This window comes from Melanerpes formicivorus, unplaced genomic scaffold (assembly GCF_026170545.1).
Source record: "Melanerpes formicivorus ecotype bairdi unplaced genomic scaffold, bMelFor1.0.p_v2 SCAF_5, whole genome shotgun sequence".
In the NCBI taxonomy this organism is placed as follows: Eukaryota; Metazoa; Chordata; class Aves; order Piciformes; family Picidae; genus Melanerpes; species Melanerpes formicivorus.
In genome coordinates this window covers 12120878-12144812 of record NW_027142357.1, presented here as the reverse complement: position 1 = coordinate 12144812, position 23935 = coordinate 12120878, and the positions used below count along the sequence as shown (strand labels likewise).

Below are 23935 nucleotides of genomic sequence, written 5' to 3'. Positions count from 1 at the left end.
TTCACAACAGGGAAAAAAACTTTTCTGAACAGATGGCAGCGGAGGTATGAGGAAAACAAGGGCATGATCTTCTGCAGGTGCTGCCTAGCTATTTCTCAGGTATGTTCCGTGGATCTTCAAACATAGAAGGATGATCAGCAGTAGTCAAAAAATGTATTGCCTTTGCAATAAGGAAAGAGGATGGTGTGTAAACCAATCTCTCTGTGGATTTATTACAGTTTTTGCTCTAATCAGCTGCCCCAAATCAGTTCCTAAGAGCTGGCAGCCCCTCCTTTCCCTTCTGGGAGGGATATAGGTGTTCTCATGGCAATTGTCCTAATAGAATTAGAGCAGGTCCTAGGTGCATTGAATGATTTTAACACAATTCTTCTTACTTTTCTAAATTTGGGGGGTTTATTCTTTTGCCATCTGATGAGAAAAAAATACACTCTCACAGTGCTGCCTTGTGCCTCCTGCCTCCCAGTTCTGCACATTAAAAGACCCTTAGGGGAACTTCTCATTCTGGACCATGGCACCTGGCCTACTGGATGGATTTGTGGATGGATTCCCATCTGCTGTGCACTAAACTCTCTTCCTCTTCACTGTGTATGATGGGTTGGGTGACAAGGGCCAACCATTCCAGCTGCACAAGAAATAAATCAAAACTGGGCAAGCCCTTTACAGGATACATTTGTTTGTTGTTTTTTCCCCCCTGGGCTCACCCTGTACCTTTGGTGGTAGTTTTGATTGTGTTTTTCCTAGGTAGCTCCAAAAGCAGAGCTTAGAAAACTGAATTTGCTTAAGTGTAGGCCATTCTCTAATCTCTGCTTCATTAGTGAAAGACCATACACCCCATTATGTGGGTAGATTCTGCTGTGTTGTCAGTGCCTGAGACAGCTGAAGTGATGGTGTCTGGGCTTTAGGATTTTGCCTTTTGTAGGGAAGGTTAGCACTGGTGGAGGACTGTCCTCAAAGGCGACTTTGTTCAGCTCTAAAGCTGTTGAAGCACAAAGATGTGCTTGGTGGACACATCCACCTGGGTTGAGAAACTCAAGCCTGGGCTGCTAGCAGCTGTTTGCTTCTCCTCTGCTGAAGCCTTTCAGGCTCCTCTGGGAAATGGCAGTATTTCCATTCAGGGAAGCCTTAATTGACACCATGCCTATCACTTAGGGCCTGTGGACAGCATGATTCAAAGAGGTTTTTAGCTCTTTGCTATACCTTGTGAAACCAGGGTGATCCCTTTCTGGTGTGTTTGCATCCCCCCAGTTTAAACAGGCTTTGACATGCTCCAAAACCTCTCTTGCTCATCACTTCAGGGGACCTTGCTTGTCAGATTGGGTTTGAGGATCAGTCACCCTTCTTGTTCCCAGGATTACAGAAAGGAATTTCTTCAGGAAAGCATCTGCACATCTCATCCCTTTGCTGCTTCTGAGACTGAGCTCTGAATAAGACTCTGGCTGAATAAAAGCCCTGTCAGACAGAGTGAATTAAGGTTGATAAATGTATCTAATCACATTATTAAAAATGGAAGCACCAAAGTCGTCGTTGTTTTAGAACAGGAAGCTGGTTTTGTTTTTCCAGAAAGCTGATGCTTGTTCTTTCTGGTCACCAGCATTAATCTTTTGGGGACTGGTCTGTGATACAAATGAGTTCACTTGCAAGGTACAGAGGAAAACATTTTTTTGTTGTTTTCTTTTATTTTCCTTTCAATGCAACAGCACTTCAGTCTCTGGCACAGCAATATCCTGCAGAAATCCCATTGCCAAGAATGTTAAGTTGCTTGGAGAAGAAAGGCTTCTGAACAGTCTGGTGTAAACAAAAGGCAGGGAAGGCTGGAGTCCATCCTAAATAAAGTTCTTTATTATGAGTGAGCTTTTCAGATTTTTTTTGGCACCAGGGAAAACCCTGTCTTTTGTTTGTAATTTAAAACCACCATATCGTGTAGTCCAGTTTTATTGCATTTGATTAAATATTTGCAGTTCAAATAACAGAGTCCATCACAATACAGTTCTGATTACCAGGGCTGGAATCTGACCAACATCATTGTTAGGAATAGGGTGACTTACAGGGCTACAGGAAGGCAGTTTGAGTGATCATTTCTTCTAGGGTACGTTTTCAAAGCTGGCAGCATCCTGCACGCTGAGAAATTTTGGGGAGGAATAAATACATCATTGTGCTGGATTTTAAAAATGCTGACTTTCTTTACTCTTATGTCAGGCATCATGCTGTCACAGGTTATCCCTCTGTGCCCACTGGAGATAACGTGCTAGTCTAAAACCCAACTGTGAATGTTGTGAGAGGGACTGGGTGACCTGGCCATGCTCCTTTTGGTAGAAGGAAATGTGTGTGTGACTGATGTTTTAAGAGTCAGCATGGGAAGCAGTCAGTGCTTGCAGCACACTCCTGATGCATTCTGTCCCCTGAAACCCTACCCCCTCTGATTTGTTTTACTAAATTATGTTCCACTTTCTTGGCCATTTGGTTTCTGCATGAAATTGTTTTCCTGTCAGGCTGCTGCCATTGCTAATTGCTTGAATCCTGTTCTTAGTGTGGCTGGGGGATGCATTTCACCAATTTGCCCCTATAAAACCACTCTGGGGCTCTTCCCTTTTTCAAGTGAACCAAGAACAGTCTGGTTGGTGCTGCTCAGTTTTTGCTGTTAAGTAAATGGATTAGCATGGGGATTTCTATTTCCCCTTTTGTGTAGTTTCCTTTAGTGTTAGCGTATGCATTTGGTTGACAGCTGTTGAGAGGGGAAAATACAAGTGTTCAGCCCCAGATCAGGGCTGATGTCTTCCAGTGCTGTACTGGAACCCTCTAAGAAAAATCTCTAGTGAATCCTTTCAGAGAGATTTTAGTGTCTGGGTGGGGGCAGTCTTTCGTAGCCTATTTTGATAACCCCAAGAGTTTTTTGTCAACAGCTTTTGTAGAGCTGCTGAAGTTACTTTTAGCATAGCTTTTCAGTTTTGCATTTCTAAGGAATAAGGTGTCCTAATTTTCTCTCCAGGAACAAGGTGGTTCATGATGTTCCCTGCATTCTGGAAATTGAGCAGTGGACACAATAAAACACGCTCTTAATTAGAAAGCTGACCCAACCACCATTATTGAGATTTGTAGAAAAAGGATTGCTAAACTTTTTAACATACTTTTCCTCCTGTTTACACAGGGGGGTTTGTTTGATTTTGGGGGCTTTTGATGTCCTGTGCATGGCTGGACCCTATCCTGTCAGACACTAGCTTTCCCACTTACTCCTGCACGTAGGTAGAGTAAGGATTCCTTATGTTTTTTGAGACTTGACAGGATTTCTAACAAGAGTCACATCATTTCAATTAGTTTTTCTTGGAAACCAGGAGAAGTTTTGCCAAACTCGGCACCTGCTAGATTTGCCTGGCTAACATGCATTCGTCTTGCTGGGATGCCTAAACTGGAAATATTTCCCTGAATCTATATTTAAACCTGACCCCAAAGTGAGAAAGCCTGCTCATTTCTTTTGTAAAAGGGCTCTCCAAAGTCCTAAGTGTAAAAATGGCCACATCTGTAGCTCCCATGCAGATTGTGAAGCAGGCTCAAGTCTCCTTTGTGGTTTTGCTCCTGCTATTGAATAAAGCAAACCTTTCCCAAAACAGCTGTTTTCCTTTGGCCTTCCTCATGCCCATGGGGAAGGGATATGTGGCTTTGCTGCCGCTTAATTCTCCTGCTCTGGGCTGACTGCTGGTCTTTAAACCTTTACCCTAACAGATCTGTCAGTGGAGGTTGTTCTTAACCCTCTGGTTTGTCAGACTGATGTGGTTCATTGTGCACAAGAGAATGTCTTGCATCCACCAAGAGCAATGGTGGCTGGATTTTGGTGTTTTTGGCTGGGTTCCTAGGATACTTGGCCCAGGGTTGCTTTTGCCACGGTCAGTGTTTTCAGAAGCATCACTGAGACTCTGGGTCCTGGCTTTTCCTTTACCTCCAGTATCACAGCTGGCTGCACTGGGGAGGTAAAGATCAGGAGGATGTTGATGGGCATGAAGATTTTAAGGAGGTAAAGAATTCCTGTGGTCCCAGATATGTTTTTACTGTGGAGCTGTGGGATAGCATCTCAGAGTGTGAGTTTCCACTACTTGCAAAGCTAGACTGAATTGAATGCCAGGCTAGCAGCTTACAAAGACATCTTTGGCAAATTCATGTCTGAATTTCCTGCCTAGATAGTAAAGGAGTGTGTGTGTGGTATGTACTTGGGGAGAAATGACAAGTAGGTGTCACAGACTCCTCTTTCAGCTACTTTTTTTCTGGGGACCAGGGAAGAACAAGTATCCTACCTGAAAAACTCCCATCTCAGCAATGCCTCTTGCCTGCTGCACAAGTCATGAAGGAGTACTGTTTATAGGTCAGGTATTGTGTTTTAGGGCTTGTGATAGAGGGAAAAATAGTTGACCTTCAAAGCCCACACAATTAAGAGCTCACAGGAAAGGTCTAATGAGAAGGTTTTACCTCAGCCTATGGCTTATGTATCCCTTTGCTGCAGTGACTTCCCTTAAGGAGTGAAGGAATGCATCAAAAAGGAGACCTTTCCTTGTACTTGTCTGTAGTGCAAACAAGCAGAACCTGGTCCATCTACCACTTGGAGGGCTGTCCCGGCCAGTGATTTTCCTGAATTTCACCATCATTTGGGACCTACTGACAAATACATCTCCTGTGCTGATGGTCCCAGCAACTACGATAGCTTCCAGCCCACCAGCCACCTTTGCAAAATAGAAAAGGTCAGTGTTGTTCTTCTGGCCAATTCAAACATGAGCAGATAGAGAACAATGACTTCGTCCAAGTCCCACCTTGCACTTCTATGAGTCATAGAATCATTTTAGTTGGAAAAGACCTTTACAGTCATCAAGTCCAATCATTAACTCAGCAATGCCAAATCCACCACTGAACTGTGTCCCTCAGCAGTACATCTACACATCTTCTAAATCCCTCCAGGGATGACAACTCAACCAGTTCCCTGGGTGATGGTGAGATTGTACCTAGGCTGCAAGGTCCCAATCATTCACCCCCATCCAGAGCTGGCCATGAGACAGGCAGCTGACACTACCCTACCTGCACATCCCTGCTAGGCTTCACAAATCAGTGCTTGTGCACAATGTGAGCTCACTGGCTCACCATGGGGAGCCCAAGGACAGGCACTGTCTCCTGCTGGCTAATCATTATTTTCCATCTAAAACAGAGGAACCTGAGAGAGCAAAGCATCCAGGATATTGTGGTGTTGGTTTCCTTGCTGTACTGCAGAAACAGAGTTGTTTGAATAGTAGTTGCAGCTAAGCAGGTGAAGTTGTTCTGAACTTCTTGCATTTGAAAGAAAGAAAAGGGAAAATGAAAGGATTTGTCAATAATTAAAAGGCTGCGTTTTTCAGCAAAGGCACAATACCTCTCCGAGTTGGTTCTGATTATTGGAATCTTTTAAGTGGTTTGGTTTATGACAAAGATTGTTTAGCAGAAAATAGAGTAGGCTGAAATCCCAGTGTAGTGTGGGAGTAGAATTCAGAGAAAATCTTTGAGCTTTGTACGGCATGGAGTGTCACTCAAGTTTGAAAGCATCTTTGCTTTCCCACCCACGCTGTCCTTCCAGCTGACGTGGTCGGAGGTCTGCCTTTCCTGGGCAGCTCACTGTGTCTCAGGGACCCACGCACTGCCTTGGGGTGTGCTCTGCTGAGAAGAGGCACTGACCTGTGTGAGAAATCCCTATTGTTATAAATACCCTTTCCTGCTCCAAGTCAGTCTCTCTAATCCAAAAATAGCTTATTAAAGACAAAAATCACTTTATTCCTGTGATGCTACAGAATAGCTCTTCAGACCAGCCCATTTGACAGATCGGTGTCTTTTGGTTTAGTGTGACCTGTGGGGAGCAAGGACTCCAGGAGGCCTAGGATATAGCCCTCAGTCATTCAGTGAACCCTGCCTTCTCCTTCTTGGTATTCTCAGCTCCATCTCTGCTACCCAGAGACTGTCAATAGTGTGCGCACTTTCACCTCTGTATGTGCATGCATGCATATATATATATATGTATATGTACACAAACACATGCACATATGTACATACCCTTAGATTTGTTCTGTCCAGAGCTGAGACACTTGGCTTTTGGACCACTATACCTATCAGAAAGATGAATCAAGTCTGAGCTAGGAAAGTGTGATGGATGTGCGCCTGTCCTATATGGGATAGTTTTTTAACCACAAGCACTGCATGAATGGCATCCAGAGCAGTAGCTTGGAGTGATAACTCCAAACTGAAATGCAACAGTCAAGCTCTAAGAAAACTACGTGTCTCTTGAGGCACGTCCTACTGGCTTTTTGGTCTGTCATTTCCCTCCTGGCCCTCAGTGGTTTGCAGCCATGTGTGACAGTGTGAGACTGATTTATGTGGTTTATGTAGCTTTGTTACTTGGAAGAGCATCCAGGGCAGGAGGAGGCTAAAGTAGGGCAAGTCGCTCCTTCCCAAAGGAACAGCAGAGTGTCAGGCAGGGGGAGGGGAGATTCTTACAGGACAGGGCAAGGAGGAGGGGAAAAAGGCAAACTGCCCATAACTGGCAGGGCAAGGCATGGCATGAGTCATCATAGCCATGACAAGAAGGTTTCTAGGTACAGAACAGATGTGGTGGCTCCATGAGACTCTGACAGAGAGCAGAGAGGAAACCACCATGTTGTTTTTTAACCCACCTTGGATTTCTATATACTACCAAATTACATTTCAGTAAAATTCAGCAGAACTCTTGTAAGGTAGCAGAAGCCTGTAGGGCTTTTGGGGAGAAGCTCACTTTAATGTAAGGAGGTTGTCTCTAAAAATTGTGGCACCGAGAGTCACTTGCTGGAGTCTCCCTGGTTTTGTAGCTATTCCATGCCCTCGTGTTCAGGCAGCCAGAGCTCCCTCTGACACAGGCACTGCAGCTTTTTGTTTACTGTACGGAAATTGGGTGGTTTTTTTTCTCCTACCTTCTGCAGAGCTCAGTGCTGTTTCAAACATTCTGTTGTAAAATATTGCTTGGAGGACCTCATTCTCTCCTTTCTAGTCCTTATCCCCTTCCACATGTCTCTTATCTCTCCTCTCAAATAATACTTAGAACTGCACAGAGCTGCTGTCTTTATTTAGACTTTGGAAAGGGAAAGACAGACAAGATGTGACGTTTCCATGTGTTTATTTTTCTAGCCCAGTTTTGGCTGTGCACAGTGGAAACCTTCGCGGTGCTCCGTTACGCTGCAATTTTGCGTGGTTTTGTAGTCAGACAAGCAAATAATGGCCAAGCTGTACAGACTGTCAGCGTTGTGTGCTCTGTTTAATGGGTGTTAAAGCATTCTTTCTACTGCTGAGGTGCTGCAACTACTAAACTTCAGCATGAGAAGTGCTGGCCTGTAGTAAGTTTTCATTTCAAGGACACAGTACTTCCCTATCCAGCCCTTCCACAGAGCTCTTACATAGCACTTGTGACAACACAGTTAGGACAAAAGGAGGAAAATCCAACAACTATCTTTATCTAGCACTTTCTAGTTAGGTACCTTTGTTCCTAGATGTATTATTCAAGAGGACCCAGTCTCAAGCTGTGCCAGGAGAAGTTTAGGCTGGAGGTGAGGAGAAAGTTCTTCACTGAGAGAGTCGTTTGCCATTGGAATGTGCTGCCCAGGGAGGCGGTGGAGTCACCTTCCCTGGAGGTGTTCAAGAGGGGATTGGACGTGGCACTTGGTGCCATGGTTTAGTCATAGGATCTGTGGTAACAGGTTGGATTTGATGAGCTTTGATGTGTCTTCCAACCTTGGTGATTCTGTGATTAACAGGTGAAGGTGATGCCACCCAAGATGGTACCAAGATCATAAAAATGTAGTTTGTTTCTGCAGAAGAACAGACTCTTGTTTTTATTCTTGTTTTTCTTTTATGTTTGGCAGTTTTCTCCTGACACTTTGGTCCTGTGTCACTTGTTTCCACTAGGTACAGTTGTGAGGGACCATATTATTCTTGTATCCTGTCCATGCTGATGCCCACTAATATTGACAGTTAAGAACATCAGTCTCACTTGGGCTTCAGAGCAATGAGCAGTGAAATGATTTTTGCTTGACCATAGGTGAGCTTTGCATCTTTAGCAGTTTGTCCTTACTAGATAGGTCATGATCCGCTCTTTTAGGAGAGAAGACTGCACCGTGCATGTGGAGGAGCAGTAAGGAATGTCTGGGATAGAGCCAGGCAGGGGGCAAAGAAGCCACAGAGTGAGGAGCGAATGCTCAGCTGCAGAACATGTGGTTTCTCCTGCGTAAGCAAAAGATAATTTATTAAAACTTTGGGTTGTGCAAATGACCAGTTTCAGAGAGCTGTCTCTTTCCTCCTCTGTTTTCCCATGGGGTTACCTGCACATAAGGGAAGCACTAATTGATGGTGTTGCCTTTTACCTGGCTGGTGAGACTTAGTATGAAGCTTAAAACTAATACTAAAAGAATAATAGCCCATTCTCAGTCCCCAGCTGCTGAAATTAATGAACTAGAATGGGAGTTTTCATGGTGCATTGTTTGCTTTTTTTTCCCCATAAATGTGGAAGGGTAATGGGAACAGGGCAAACTCTGCCCAGGACTTTGTGTTTCTTGACTTACATAGACTTAATGTCAGATTAGTTCAGCAGCTTAGGGGATGCAATTCTAGGAAGAAAACAATGAGAATGACATAAATGTTGAAGAATGGGATTGCATGGGTCCTGCTGCAATAAATGACATATAACAGGGGTAACTTGGGTTGGAGCCTGTGAAAACTAGAGAAGCTTTTGGCTTACGTTCTAGTTACTGATTTACTCAGAGGAAAACAAAATAGTCTTTGTATAAATCCCTATTATAGGCCAAATTAAGTATGTCACTGCTTAAGAAATCCCACTGGCTTTGTGGAAGCTGACTCAGACTTGGGCATGGGCTTCATTTGTTTGCTAAACAGGAATCAGACTGATTTTTTGATAACAGACAGTGTTTGTTTTAAAGATTTCACCTTAAGATGTAGAAGACCAGTAAGTTTTGTAATTTAGTCTCCAGATCTCTGAAGCTTATACTAGTTAGCAGTGTTGGGGAGCAAGGCTTTGTTTGTGCATGTTGACACATGGAGATTTCAGTGGAATTGTTGTTTCTGAGAGAACACTGAACCTTTGTTGACTGTCTGGTGCTGATGGTTAATGTTGCTTAAATTCCTATTTTATACATTTGAAGGACAGCTCTATTTACCTTAAAAATATATATTTTTTTTAATTCTATGGCAGTTTAAAATCATCTAAATAAGCTTAAATTGTTGTTTTGAGTTTTGTAAATGCTGCTGTTGAAAGCTACATCTTCCATTATAAAATATGCTGTATGTAAATTATTGGAATTTGAGACTGTTCTGCACTGCCTGTGCTGAATTTTAATTCACCTACTTTGGGCTATATAGCACCCAGCATGAAGGGATTATGCTCTCTGAGGTCTTGATGACATGTTAGATTTGGGATTATATCTGAGGGATAAACAACAAAATCAGAGTGAACTAAACAAATGCAGTTCTTTAAATAGACTGTTTGGTGTTTCAAAACTTGATCCTCCAGCTGGGGAAGCGAAGGAGAAATACATGGAATAATTTTGCCTGAAAATAGTTTTGACTGATAAATGACAGTATGCTGCTTTCACCATAACTTGAGGTGTTCTCTCTTTTAAAGCCGCAGTTTTCTACATTTGATCCCTTCCTGTTACATGGAAGGATTTTTGGTTGTTGTTGTTGTGGCTTTACATACAGGACATGCCTGGTTGTGTTGGCTAATCATGGCCCCAAATACTTTGTTTCCCTGCCCATTTTTAAGCTGTTTCTAACCAATTCATTCTCTGTATTTGAAAGCTGCACAATTACTTGTCTGTTCCCAACAGAAAACATACTTCAGACAAACACTGTGCAGGGTATAAATTACATATTAATAAAGTTTGGGCTGAAGTACAGTATTTATTGCCGTGTTTTTCTTTGTCAGAAGACAGCTCCTTTCAACAGCTGTGGCATAGGCTTGTATTTCATTGGCTGTTTTGCAGTGCAGATGTATCTGAAGTGGAAGCATCAGCATCTAGCTGTGACATGTTCCTCTTTGTTCTTTAAAGTCTTGACCGGGGCTTCACGATGGTTACTAGTGCTCAGTATTTGGAGCAAATTTAAACTATGAATTAAAGGATGTGAGATGAGGTACTGAACGTTCATGGTCCCAAAGACTGTTTTTAAAATCAGGCAACTTCTGTTTTGAAGAGAACTTTATAAAGTAGCTAGTTGGAGTGCATGCTTGCATTTTAACTAGTCCACTCTTCTAATATTGCCCTCTGAACAAATGAGAGATTTGCATTCAGTCCCCTGGCATTTTATATGCAAATGCCCTATAAGATGATTCCCCCTTTGCTAATGCACTTCATACTGCATTTTAAGCATCTTCTTGAGGAGTCTGACACATTTATTTTTTTTTATTGCTCCCTTTATCTCTTGCAGGCATTCTTCTGTCCAAAACATTCATGAAAAGCCCTCCCACTCCTCTCCAATTTTTCTCCCCTTCCAAAAGTTTCATCAAAGGACTGTTTTGATGGCTTAACTATAGGCATTTGATCTTGAATTCATCAGTCTTCTGATTTTTGAGCCCTGCAATTCACATTGTCGGGCTTGATCTTTTAAGTGACCCAGTGGTCAAAGCCAACTGTAAGGAAATATATCCGTAGCCAGACTTAGTTAATTCAAATCAGTTTGTAAACCCTATTTTAATTCTTCTAAAGAAATGTAGATTATTGGCCCTGGAGTGTAGTGAGCCAAGCGTATCGGTAGTTAATGGTGAGAGCACAGGATTTGCCAGTTCAAAGGAATTAAGCTGCAGAGTTGTTAAGAGGTTGAGGAAGGGAAAAGATTGGGCCAGTTCACAAATATCATAACTGTCAGGAGCCCTCAAGCACCAAAGCAGATATTTCATGTATACTCAAGAGATCAGAAAGTTTACAGAGAAAATAATCTTGCAGGAGGAATCTTGACTTAAGGCTTCATTACCTTTATAAAAACCTGATAAGCTGGGCCGTGCAAACGTGTTCAGTGCTGCCAGCTATCGTTAACTCAAAGGCACTAGGGGTTCCCAGGAGCTCCGCCTTGACTTCTGGAGAAATGAAATCTCAGGATTTGGGTGGAACTGAAGTTTTTAGGAGTGTGTCTGAAATGTATGATGTGCACGCAAAGCCAGTCAGACTGTAGTCTCAGGAAATACATGCACACCTATCCTTGGCAGACCTGAATTTTCTACGTATTTGATGTGGCTTTAGATATGGTTTTAACCTTGTGGCTGTGATGATGCAACAAAGCTTCTCCCCAGATAAACCTCCTCCTTGGTGCTGCGTTTGACCTTGGCTATCATTCCCTTTTTCTTGACTTGACAGGCTCATCTGACTCCAAGGTGAGTTGTTTTAGGGAGGTAAACCCGCAGGAAAACATTCACCTGTTTTGGTTGTGAGGTTTGGCTTTCATATTCCCCCTCTCTGGTATACCTCCTTAAGACAGCTCACCCTGGGGCTAGATGACTCCAAGGGTGTAGAGCTGCCCATTTCAGCAACACATTGCAGATAGCATCTCAGCCCCATGGTGGTGATGCTCCATGCTGACCCAACAGCAGCATCTCTGTTGTCTCACAAATTCCTGTCTTGATATTTTTGATCCCTTAAGTGAGGTTTGTGACTGGCTTGGAAGCAAGGTGGACAGAGATGGAAGGGATGTGAGTGATGCTTTCTGCTAATAGTCTGAATGAATTCACAGCAGATTCTAAATCTCTCTTCATTTGAGAGAAGATATTGAAGGATGATTATTAATTTTTTAATTAAAAAGCTGAAGACTTTCATTGCTAGTGAATTCAAGTATCACATAGGCAGGGACCTGTTCATTATATTAAGAAATCTTTGTTCCAAGTCGATGCTGTCGAATGACTGATTTTGTTTAGGCTTCTGCAAATGCTGAACTGCAACCCAGTCTTCGTGTTGATGGAAAACCCACTCAAATAATATTCACCAAAATGCTGTTTGCTTTTCCTTTTTCTGTTCAGCATCTGAACCCAATCTGAAGTTACGATCCAGACTAAAGCAAAAGGTTGCTGAGAGGCGAAGCAGCCCCCTCCTGCGCAGGAAAGATGGGCCAGTGGTCACTGCTCTGAAGAAGCGCCCGCTGGATGTCACAGGTGCGTCGGGTAAGCAACAAACACACACCGGCTGCCCTGTGTTCAGGGAGATGTCTCCTTCCAAAATTAATTCCTGCATCCAGTTAATTGTGCAGCCTGGATCTCTTGTGTGGCAAACAAAACCTGTATCAAGTTGGCAGAATTCAGTGTGGGGTGATGAACATGGGCATCAGTAGCATTGGGCTGCTGCCTACCCGTCTCTAGAGACAGCGTTACCAGCTCAATGAGGTGTTGCTTGGAGTTTGAGACATCCAGAGTCAAATACAGCTATATGACCAGAGTGTCGTGTTTTCCCCCAAGTGTTTCTATGATCCTTCAGCAATAGGTTCTTTAGAGATTAAATTTCTCAGTGGTGATCCTATTGGTACTCTTGGGGAGGCCATCACTCGTGGCTGCCATCCTCTGGCAGTAAATGCTTTACAATCCATTTGTTCTGTCCATGGCTTTGGGCAGACTGCCATGGTTCCTCGTTAAGTAATTATGCTGAAGTTTTAAAACACGTAAGGCATTTTTTTATATACATAGCTGATATTTCTGACTACTTATCCGACAGTTTCTTGCTGAAAAAAGTCCTCTGGGACTGAAGTTTGTAAGGAGTAAAGCAGATCATATAGATTACCATAAAGTTAATTCTTAGCACCATCTAGGGATGGCTCTCTGCAAGTGCCACTGTGTGACAGATTTCCAGACCTGTCTCGCTTTTAAGGCCAGTCATCATTGAAACAAACTCTACATAAGGTCTCTTGAGAGAGCCAGGTGGCTTTGGGAGACCCTGGGGCAGCTGTGCACTGCTCTGTTTGCAGAGGGAATAGATGATTCCAACAGCTAAGCATAATTTATATTGGATCTGAAAATCAGATTCCCTTCCTCATGCACTACTATAGTCATGTGGGTTTAGGATAAAGCTAGCCCTGATGGTTGACCCTTTGGTCCCGGTAATGCCTTCGGACAATAAGCCCTGGTTCAATAAGCCAGCCTGGAGCCTGGCTAGAGAACTGAGTCATTACAGTAAGAGGGAACTTATGACTGGAAAAGAAGTTCTAAAACAAGGCCCACTTCAGGCAATACAAGTTAATCCTTGAAGAGTACATCTTCATACAGTCACAGTTTGAATGTGCCAGCTACTTTTCCTACATCTAGGGTAGTATGAATGAGATCTAATGTGTTGTAGTTAGTGACATGTTCATGAAAAAAATGCTAACATTTTCCATGCAGTCAGAAGATTTTTTTTTTTCAGAACACCTAGGCTCTGTGAAGCTGCTTTCCATGGAGAAGTGCAGTGTTAGGTGCTCAGCTGGGTGTTACTCAGTGCTGACTTTTCTTGCCAGTGAGATGCTTTCCCTGAATGCACAGCCAACAAAAAGCATCAAGGTTTCATTTTTTTCTTCTTTAAAAAAAAAACAACAACAAAACAAATTAAAAATCTCATTACAGGTATCTCCAGCAAAGTAACAAAGGTCAAAATTTCAAAGCCACAGAAGAAGGAATTTTTTTTTTTAACCCCCCAAATTGTAACAACTGACTTGTTTCTCCTGGGGTATCCTAGAGCAGTTATCAGACTGCTGCAGCCTGAATTGCTGCTAGGAGATTCTTCTGGTATTGGGCAAATCCTGTATGTGGGAAAGAGGAGAGTTCAGGGGGAAAAAAAGTTGTTGTTATTTACCTTCCAAAATGAAAGGAGAAATGCTGGAAGCTGTACCGTGCTCCAGCTGAGAGACCTTCCTAGAGAATTTTTCAGGCTGTTGCAATTTCATTAATTGTTTCTGTTTGTTATTGCTGTGTCCTCAATGGATTTGATTTCAGGCTGGGCATCTCTGTGGTTCTGATTGGTGAGTCCATAAGGAATGTGTTGATTAAACATACAAGGTTGAGAGGATTTTCTGAGAGTTCAGGTGCTGACAGAATTACTTTGGGGGATTAACTCTGCCTTGCGTCTTTCCAAAGTATTTTACTCCCTGAGTGGAGAAAGCTTACCAAAAAAACCCACAACACCATCACAGTGATTTGAAACAGATTCACTGTTTTGGACTCTGTAGAGTTTTGTCTGGTATTTGTAAAGTGGCCTCAGCCATGGCCATGCCCAGTTGTCCATCCAATCCCATATCACTCAGCTTTTAAATCTCTTAAAACCATTTAATTTGATGTGTTGGCAAAATACCATGCTTGTGAGTCCATCCCCAGGAAGTGTTTGGGAGCTGCCCAAGGCAGAGTATGTTTCTCTGAGGGCCTGGCACACAGTGGGCACATCCCAGAGCTCCCGCTTGCCTGCACCACTGTCCTGCTGCAGGACACCTTCATTACAGAAGCAGAGGTCAGCTCTCGTGCATGGTCAGCCTGAGGCTTGGTGCTGGCAGCATATTTCTAGTAAATCCAGATGCACCAGAAGCCTGCATGGGAAAGCATCAATGCTGGGATGGTTCCCCTGGTTGTTACAGTGTGAGGTCTGATGCAATACATGGTGAGAGGGTGTCATTAGGGTTATACGATAAAGGTAGAAGCACTCCTAGTGAAATAAGGCTGGACAGTCTGACATCCTCCAGTTTGTCCTCTTCAACCCATCCATGACTTTTATTACTTTCGAGTCATATTTGAAGTTATTAATGTACTACAAGAGTGTATTAATAACTTTAAATAGTAGAATTCTTATAGGAATGGATACACTTCTACATGAGGAGAAGACATAAATACGGTAAGTAGGTTCTTGGACAGACCATTTGAAAGTGTTTGTTAGTATTTTAAGAGCCTGGGGAAGATTTAGGGGGAAGATGGAGAGGAGGAGGGTTGCTTTCCTTCAAAACAAAACTTAAAGGGTTGTTATCTGTCTAAATACCATCACAGAGATTGGTTGTAATGCTAAAAGTTGATTTTGGATGTGTTTTTAGACTCTGCATGCAACAGTGCTCCTGGATCTGGTCCCAGCTCTCCAAACAACAGCTCCAATAACATAAGCACCGAGAACGGAATTGCAGGATCAGTCACGAGTATTCAAGCAGAGGTACAGATCCCTTCCTCACTCTGATTTTTAACCCTTGGATTTCTCATTAGTTTTTGCAAAGTTTAAGGAATTTGAGCATACTAACCAGCGTGCACCATGCTAAAAAAACCCACCCAGATCGTGACTTGGAGCAGACTTTGGGAATTACCTCTCAATCTAGGCTGACAGGATGCATTATCTGTTTATTAAATCTGGTTTGAGCCAGGTTGTGAGCTGCTTGTGGTAACTTGTAGTGGTTTTGTTGTGAGGAGAGAGTAAAAATAATGTGATTTAGCAAGGTAAAGCATGAAGAGTGTTTCCTGGTCAAATGCAAGTATTTTAAAATCTGTTCTCAAAATATTGTATATGGGCTGAATTTGTTGTGTGTAGTAGGTTAGTCTAAGTCTGGCCAAACCAGACTGGATTAAAGGGAATGGATTTAACCTTTTCTTCCCCACTTAGGCATTTGAAAGCTTGGTGCCTGATGTCCTGTGCTAGTTTATAATCCCATAAGCTTTCACTATTACTTGAAGCATCTGCTATGGATGTCAGGGGCAGTGTATTGAGCTGGGTCAACAAGTTAATTCAACACAGCAGCTCCTGATTTCAGGGGTACTGAAACCCACCATTTTCTAAAGGCAGATATTGAGATGTGGGCTGTGTTAACTGGCTCCCACCATAAGCCTTACATGTATGAAACCAATGTGATTGTGTGGTTTCACTGGTGCATTTCTTTTTATCCTGTTTACCATTAGCTGTTCTCCTAGCTCTAGCGGATATAGTATCTGTCTGAAATTCAAGGTTGTAAAAACAGGCTGGAGCTTGGTCTCCCAAAATTGTCATTTAGAGCTGAAAAGGACTTTTTATAGTAAATCATAATCCCTTGTTGCTTTCTAGTTTTGTACAGTTTGTCACTTTATTTCTATTGTAGTGTAACAGCATTTAATATAGGCAATATTACTCTTCTTCTACTCGCCTCTGCAAATTATCCAACACATATCTACATCTATTCTGGACTTACTCTAGACCTTAAAAGATTTAGACAATTCTTGTAAAGGTGAAGATGGTGTAAGGTGAAGTCTTTGCTTGATACTGGGCATGTGAAGAGATAGAGCTTTTGAGATGCACACTGATCACTTAGTAATTCAGAGCAGATCTGGAAAAAGTTATCTGATGTACAGGGTAGTATATCAGATTTGCAGAGCTGAAGACTGGCTGAGCCAAGGGCATATCTTAGGTACCTTTGTGTTAGCCCCAGGAAGACTAGCGCTGAGTTCCCACTTTTTCCAATCCAGGAGCTGTCAATCTTGTCTATACTTAGCAAACTGGAAATCTCCAGTTACTGCTGGTGGGAAAACTGGAGGATTCAACAATTTCTTGTGACATAAACAGAGCAGGCAGCTTCCTGCCAGTCAGTGTTAGCTCCTGCAGGTGAATGTGAAGCTGTAAGGTTCACCTTAACCATTCTATTTTTCAACTAAATGATTTGAACTAATTGTAAAAGTATTTGTGTATCATCTGTGACTAAACTACTGATACCTGATAAAAAATAGACACAGACTGCAAGAAAAACTCTTTCCATCAACTATTTTTAATGCACCAATTTTGAAACTTAGGCTGAGGCATGAGTGGCAGAGATGATTTGGAAAAAGTCCCTGTACTGCCAAAGTCTTTCTTTTTCATCTGTGCCTCTTTTGCAGCTGTATCACAGTGGATAATTCCCATGCTGCTGCATGCAAGGAAGGAAGCATTTTCATCTAGAATTTTAAGAACAGCATTTAATGTACCATCTCCAAACAACCTATGCATTCAGAAGGAAGAGAATCTAGTTTTCATTTCACTGAAAATAATGTCTAGAGGTTTTTTCACCTTTTTGTGTTTTTTTGTAAAATAGGAAAAAAAAATCACATACAAACGATTGTGCAGTTTCACTTTTGGAACTGCCCAGGACTGCGTTAAATATATTGGATCATTGCTGTCACAGAACAGAATGAAACATAAATCACTGTGTGATGGCAAACAGAACATTGATAACCAGTTGCACAAACTGTTCTCCTCCTAGCATTTCAGACATACTTGAATGGCTTAGCTAAATATCCAAGTCCTTTGCATTTGTTTTTTGGGGGAAAATAGCTCTACACTTTGTTCCAGCATTTCATTTTGTGTGAGAACAGCTGATTGTATAGGTTAGCTTGGGAAAAAATAAGTGGGTAGGGTTTGGAGTTCTTTAAAATTGTCTTCTTCATGAAAGTGGTATTTCTTGGTAGCCCAAGTATTGGAGAGTAATTTAATACCGGTTGACCAGGCTTTCTCATATTCCCACTTCGAAATATTTAGCAATATCTAAATGTTTCTGAAAAAATAATAGTGCCAAATGTAAGTGTTTCATGCTTACCTCCATGTTTTATTTTGAATGAGAAATGTGTCTCTTTTTAGTTCTTTTAGGCCACCTCTTGAACCATTTCAGATGTGTTGGAACATTGTATCCAAAGTCATGATTTCAGTTTCAATGTTTGCTTTTGTTGCAGAAAGACTACAGCTCTCTGCTTCTTTTAAAAACAGACAATATCTATTTTTAAACACTGTTTTTAAACTGAAAACCTCTGAAAGGTAGATGATACTCATTGCCTTTGCAGTTGATGTAAGACCATAAAAAGTACTCGGCTGCAAAGGAAAATCGTGCGTGTTGGAATTGTTCTCGACTGTGCAATTCGAAAAGTGATTGTGTACAACCCATAGATGGGATCTGTGTGTTTAAAGTGATGATAATGCTGCTAAACACCATATGCTGATAGCAACAAGCTGCTGTGTTTTTCTCTTCGCTGTTTTTAAAACAACCCCCCAGGAGATGGTTTGAAAAACAGCTACAGAGTATTGATTTTTCAGACAGAAAATGGATGTAGTTTTGTTTCATTTATGATACCAGTAAAATATTTCATTACTCTGCCGACAATAACTATCTTATTCTTGATGTGGCATGCTAACATTATGTAATTTAAATCAAAGCAAAATTGCCAGTAGTGCTCAGAATTCCATGAAAGAAGTGGTGTGTGGGTATGCACAATCACATGTCCTTACCAGGTACCACTCAAGAGCAAAACACTCCCTCCAAATTTCCTCATTTAGGGCAATAAATTGCCAACTGAGATCTTAAAAACAGATTTGTTCTTTTTACAGAAGTACTGATCTGTAAGGTGCTTTTGATAAGCTTGAATGTCACTAATGAAAGTGCAAGAAGGCAGAGGGAAATTAGAAAAAAATAACTTTGCAGATGAACTTCTATGCAAGGTAGTATGAGAACTAGCTGACTTTGTTGAACACTTGGCATTTTGACAGGGTTGGACACAGGGACGATGACTGGCAAGTTAGTGGCACGTGGAAGAATGAATTTGAGAGGTAGCCCTATCCCTGATAATAATGATAAACATGATCATGGGAAGGCTTTACTCTTCCTGTCCTTCTTTCACAAGCAGTACTAACCTAAAGTGCTGGGGTGGTGTGTCCAGTTAAATCTGTCAGCTGGTCCAGTTAATTTTCCATAAACCAGGGAGGCAGTATCTTGAAGCTTGTTCTATAGAAATTGTTTGGGTTTCAATATTAGTTCTTGGGTGCTTTTTGTTTTTTTCCCCTAACAGGTTTGGGTTTTTATAATCTTCCCCTTAGAGTCTTTGAGGGAGAAAAATAGGTTTTTATTATCCAGAGCTGGCCTAGCCCTGCAACCAAGTAAATAACCTGCAGCCTCCATGCCTTACAGAACAATGATTTCAAGTCTAAAATGTGTAAAGTTGTTCTTCAGATCTCTGTTACATCAATACAGATTGTTCCGTAGCATAATAAAAAGTTAATCATAATCCCTTTTTTCACAATTGCACCTGAGTTAAATAGCAGAAATTCTATAAAAAGTCTTTTTGAAATCTAAACTCCATTTTGTTGAAGTTGGAAAATCACCTGCAGAGAATTCAGGGTGATTAGAGCAGTTGTTTCCTAACAGTTTATTGTAATTTTTATAGTGGGCTTTCTAGTGCATACTTCAGTCTTGTTTTGAAATTAAAGGTGTTTTTTTCTTAAGCGTTCCTACTTTAAATGGCTGTAAGATAATTTGGTAAATCTTGTGTTTCACCCTGAAAATCAGCAAATAGCAACATAACTATGCCACCTTAAGGCTTTTTGATGAAATTTTGAAGCCTTGATTTAAGCTAAAGCACACTAGTAAATAGCATAAATTGTCTGTGATTTGCTAAAGAGAACAACAGCCCTTGTAATGCCAATTTCTATAAAGTAATCTCTTTCAGCTTTAAAAGGGCAAATGCTTCAGAAGGAGCAATGAGCTGTTGCATCTTTGCAGAAGCTTTTCACAGTGACATTGCATGAAGACTGTGTAGCAGCAGAGTACTGGTGAGAATGCAGGGGTGATCTTTAGTCTCCACGAATGATCAGAAGGACTGTGAAAGGTCTCTCCATTAGGGCAGTGAGGCTGGTGGCAGCTGCAGAGTGAGGTCATCCCAGGGTCGGTTCTCCTGGTCTTGTCACCACTACACGGTCATGACAGCAGCTTTTGGGGCATGTACCTAGTCTGTGCTTGGTTAGACTGGACCTGATGCTCAGCATAGCTCCCTTGAGTATTTCCAATGTCTGCACTGAAGTTGCACACTCTATGTTTCTGATGTGTTCTCACAGCAGGTGTACTGTGTCCTTAATCCGATCTGTAGATGCTCTCTCACCAGGGCAATGTTCTTGATTTTGTTTCCAGACCAGCCTGGCACACCGACTTGTGAATCGTGAGGGCTCAGTAACGCAGCTTCCTCTCTACACATCTCCTTCTTTGCCCAACATCACGCTAGGACTGCCTGCAACTGGCCCTTCCAGTGTAAGTGTCCTGGGGAGTGCAGCCTTGGAAATGTTACTTGCATTGATTTATTCCTTATTCCATTGCACCATCAATTGTGCCTTTGCAGGGAGGATCAGCACAGCAGGATGCAGAGAGACTTGCTATCCCAACCTTACAGCAGCGGATCTCTTTATTTCCTGGCACTCACCTCACTCCCTACTTGAGCACTACAACGTTGGAAAGAGATGGGGGAACAACACATAACCCTCTTCTGCAACACATGGTCTTACTGGAACAGCCAGCTGCACAAACGCCCTTAGTCACAGGTGAGTGCACTGCAGCTGATGTCCAAAACTTAGTCCCAGCTGGGAAAAGAAAACAAGAAACATCTGTTGGGGTTTTGTAAAGTGTATCTCTTGTACAAAAGAGACACTGCATCATCTGTACATTCTATAGGTAACTTTTAGGATGGGTTCATTGATACATTGGATATGGGTGACATTTGCAAGATCAGAGGTTGCCCACCTCATCCAGAGGTGGAGGGAAGTTGCCTCATCATTTTGGCAAAAGGAAAATAAATAGTATTTATTCCATAAGTACAGTCTAAGTCTGTAGGTCGTGATTCAAACTATATTGTTAGAGTTCTACTTTAGTTAACCACTTTAGATTAAAGTGGAGACAAAAACATTGTGTCTTATGATTACCCTTCCTGTTTATCACAGATGGTTTCTAGTGCGTATATGAAAGGCACGCATTTACAAATCACAGATGAAAATGCTTGCTTTTCATCATTATTATAAATGGCAAAACCATGGCAAAATCAACAGCATTCAAACAGATTGTATTTGTTTGTATATGTTGCATTTTCAGTATGCTGATTGCTTTGAATCACTCTCTGTGTCATATTTTCAGTACTAAGTACCTGTGGGAAGGCGTATTTCTATAAATAGGGTTGATTCAAAGCAATAATCTCCAGCAGGATGGGTTTCTGTTTTACAGTGTGTAATGCTGGGACAAAGGATGTTCTGCATAAGTTAGGGACGTGTTGATTTTTATTTCTTTCATTGCATTTCTAATGGATGCTCTTGGGAGATGTCGACCACTGAAGCATTACAGCACAGCTCGCTGGCTTGGCTTGTGTCTGGTTTTACATTCAAATCCCAGGAATATACGTTGGGTTGTGATAAGCTTGTAAAGCATGGATGGATGGGGGAAGCTGAAACACAGAAATGTGGTATTTAGCCAGCCCTCTCAGGGCCATGAGATAATGTGTGCAAATTCCTTGAACCTTTACATAATTTTCTGTTGCCTCCTTCTTCCATGGTTGCTGTGGCATGACAGGGTTACCTAGACTCATGACATGGCTGTTCACCAGTTGTTTTTTGCCCAAGGTGTGTTGATGAAGAGCCATTGGAGATGACTTCCCCTCCTACCCTATCACCAAAACTTTCCTCTCTGTTTGGGCTGGCATAGGAAGAAGTGCTGTTCTGTTTCTATTCAACTTCTCTCGAAGCTTCCCTCAGTTTACAATGTACTGTGTTTGCTTCCAAGTGTATTCCTTCTAGTCCACCTGCTACGTGCGGTGTTTTCAGAGTGAGTACAACATGTTATAAACTAACACTTTGGAGAAATATTCACAATACAACAGAGCAACAAGAAGAAACACGTGTTCAGATGCAGCAACTGAAGGAGAGCAAGCTAACGCATGGTCTCAAAAGCCCTAAGTGGACTGGCTGCCAAACTACAGTTAGTACTTCAGCTTCCTTGGGAGCTAAGTAGAGTCTATCAGTATTCTGCTGATAGCCTTCAGGTCTGGAAATGTTCCTGATGGCTGCAAAATTATCCAGCACAATAACATGCTCTTTCTATGCAGGAAGGTAAATGTGGCCACGTCTGGAAAGCTAGAGCAGAATTCCTTGGATTTATTGCTCCTCTTTTGACAGGTTACTCTAGGTAATATCTGCCATGTTGATACTTCTGTTCCAAGTAGAAACAAGGCATCTTCCTGAAAGGTCTCCACAGGGTGACCTTGCTCAATCACTTGAAGGAGGGTAGTCTTCCAAGGCATCCTATGCAGACTGTATAGGATTCCTTCCTCCCTCTAATTTGAACTTTTGGGAAGAGGAACTGTGCTACAAGGGAGATGAATTGCTTCTTTCTGATTTATTCATGCAGTCATCCACACACAGACGTATGTGCGTGCGTATATATACACACATATAGGTATATAGGTGTATATATAGGTATAAGAGTATCTTGTTTTATAAATTATTCTTTTCAGAAAAACAAAGAGTGGGAGAAACTCAGAAAATCTTTCCTCAAGATGAGAGGCTATTAAATGAGTCAGATTCTTCCACGTAGGGCAGTTCTGTGAAAAGAGGTAATGTCCTGAGACAGAAATGTCAAGGTGTTTCTAAATTGCTGCATTCAGCTGGCTTCTAGGCAGCTTCTCTCTCTTCTCCACAAAAGACTGGAGTAAGAGAGACGATACTATTTCTCTGACCCTTGAATTGGGCATTATTTCTCAATGTTACTGACCCCTTGTGCAGTCTTCATATTATTTTCTACATGTAAACCATTCTTTTCTACATGTAAACCATTTTCATGATGTAAACCAAAAGAGTGTGTGCAGCTTTATCTGCATTAGGGAGACAGCATTTCACACCAATGATACTTTTCTGTCCCAAGGTATAGGAAACAAAAGTAACAACTCCTCTACCCTTAGATTGGGCTTTGCGTTGGGTGTGTCTTCAAGTCCCAGCTTTCGAAGAAGTATGAGAAGTTACATTTTGGAGAGCAGAATAATAACTAAAAAGATAAAAAGTCAAGACACTTCCTGAAGGCATGCCCTTACCAGAGTTTAGATAGGTACTTCACACTATAGTTGTCAGAGACACCCAAATTGCCAGGGCCATGTGAGTAACACAAGTTATCTGAAAATAGCTTTCAAGTTGTCCTTAATTTGCTAGCATTTACACTCAGGACAGTGATGGAAACAGCTCTAGCAATTTGTCATCATGGCCTCTAACTTTCCTTTTTTCTACAGAAGTAATGAAGCCTGATGGCTCCCATATTCCTGAAATACTTCATGGACATGCTTTTTCCTGTGCAAACCTAGTCGAGGTTTTGTCACATGAAAGTTTTCATCTCTAGTAATTTTTTATGGGGTGGAGTATAGCACAGCCAAAAGCAGATGTGCTTTCCTCTGTGGTCAAGAGTAGGAAGCAGCTTCATTAATATCCATCATCATTCAGTTTGTCCACTGAGCACGCTGTACAGTTGCTGGCACCCTGTACAATTGCTGGATGCTGCAGGGTGGCATCTTGGGTTGGTGCTTAATCTGTTATTACTCCCTGTACCAAGGTAAGCTGTGAGACTTCAACTCCTCCATACTACCACCGTGATCTTAATTCGTGTTGTGTCAGGAAGGGACTGTAAGGTATCATGCATTTTAAGAAATGAGGCGTTTCTGTAGGGTCTCTGAGTAAACAAGCAAACAAGGAATTCGAAAGAAAGTAAAGTATTACTCCATCCAATGGTAATTAATTGTTATCTATTCTCTTTTAAGGATGCTTCAGCTGTAAATGGCAAGGTGGCTGGTTTTAACAATATATGTCATTGTCACCATTAGCGTTACTCAACAGCCATTTTCTCCCTTCCTTTCTTCTTCCTTTTTTCTTCTCTGCTGTTTTTTCCTCCATATTATCTTCAGACTGGTATCTTTCAGGACTGCCCCTCCATGCACAGTCTTTGGTTGGTGGAGAACGGGTCTCCCCTTCAATACACAAACTCCGGCAGCATCGCCCGCTGGGGCGCACGCAGTCTGCTCCCCTTCCCCAGAACGCCCAGGCCCTCCAGCAGTTAGTGATCCAGCAGCAGCACCAGCAGTTCCTGGAGAAACACAAACAGCAATTCCAGCAGCAGCAACTGCACATCAACAAGGTAGGCATGTTTAAGT

General features: G+C 42.0%; 1 protein-coding gene across 12 annotated transcripts in view; it reads left to right on the top strand.

Annotated features, from left to right (window-relative positions):
* Positions 1–23935, top strand: part of HDAC4 (histone deacetylase 4) — a 277155-nt gene that overhangs the window by 180292 nt on the left and 72928 nt on the right. For 8 of the 12 annotated variants that reach the window (XM_068138157.1, XM_068138155.1, XM_068138153.1 and 5 more), the window contains 5 exons: positions 12044–12184; positions 15058–15170; positions 19900–20016; positions 20105–20303; positions 23690–23919. In XM_068138157.1, coding sequence (XP_067994258.1) covers positions 12044–12184; positions 15058–15170; positions 19900–20016; positions 20105–20303; positions 23690–23919 — 800 coding nt within the window. The remainder of the gene's footprint in view (positions 1–12043; positions 12185–15057; positions 15171–19899; positions 20017–20104; positions 20304–23689; positions 23920–23935) is intronic. The other 4 variants (XM_068138149.1, XM_068138148.1, XM_068138151.1 and 1 more) reach the window with 3 other exon arrangements.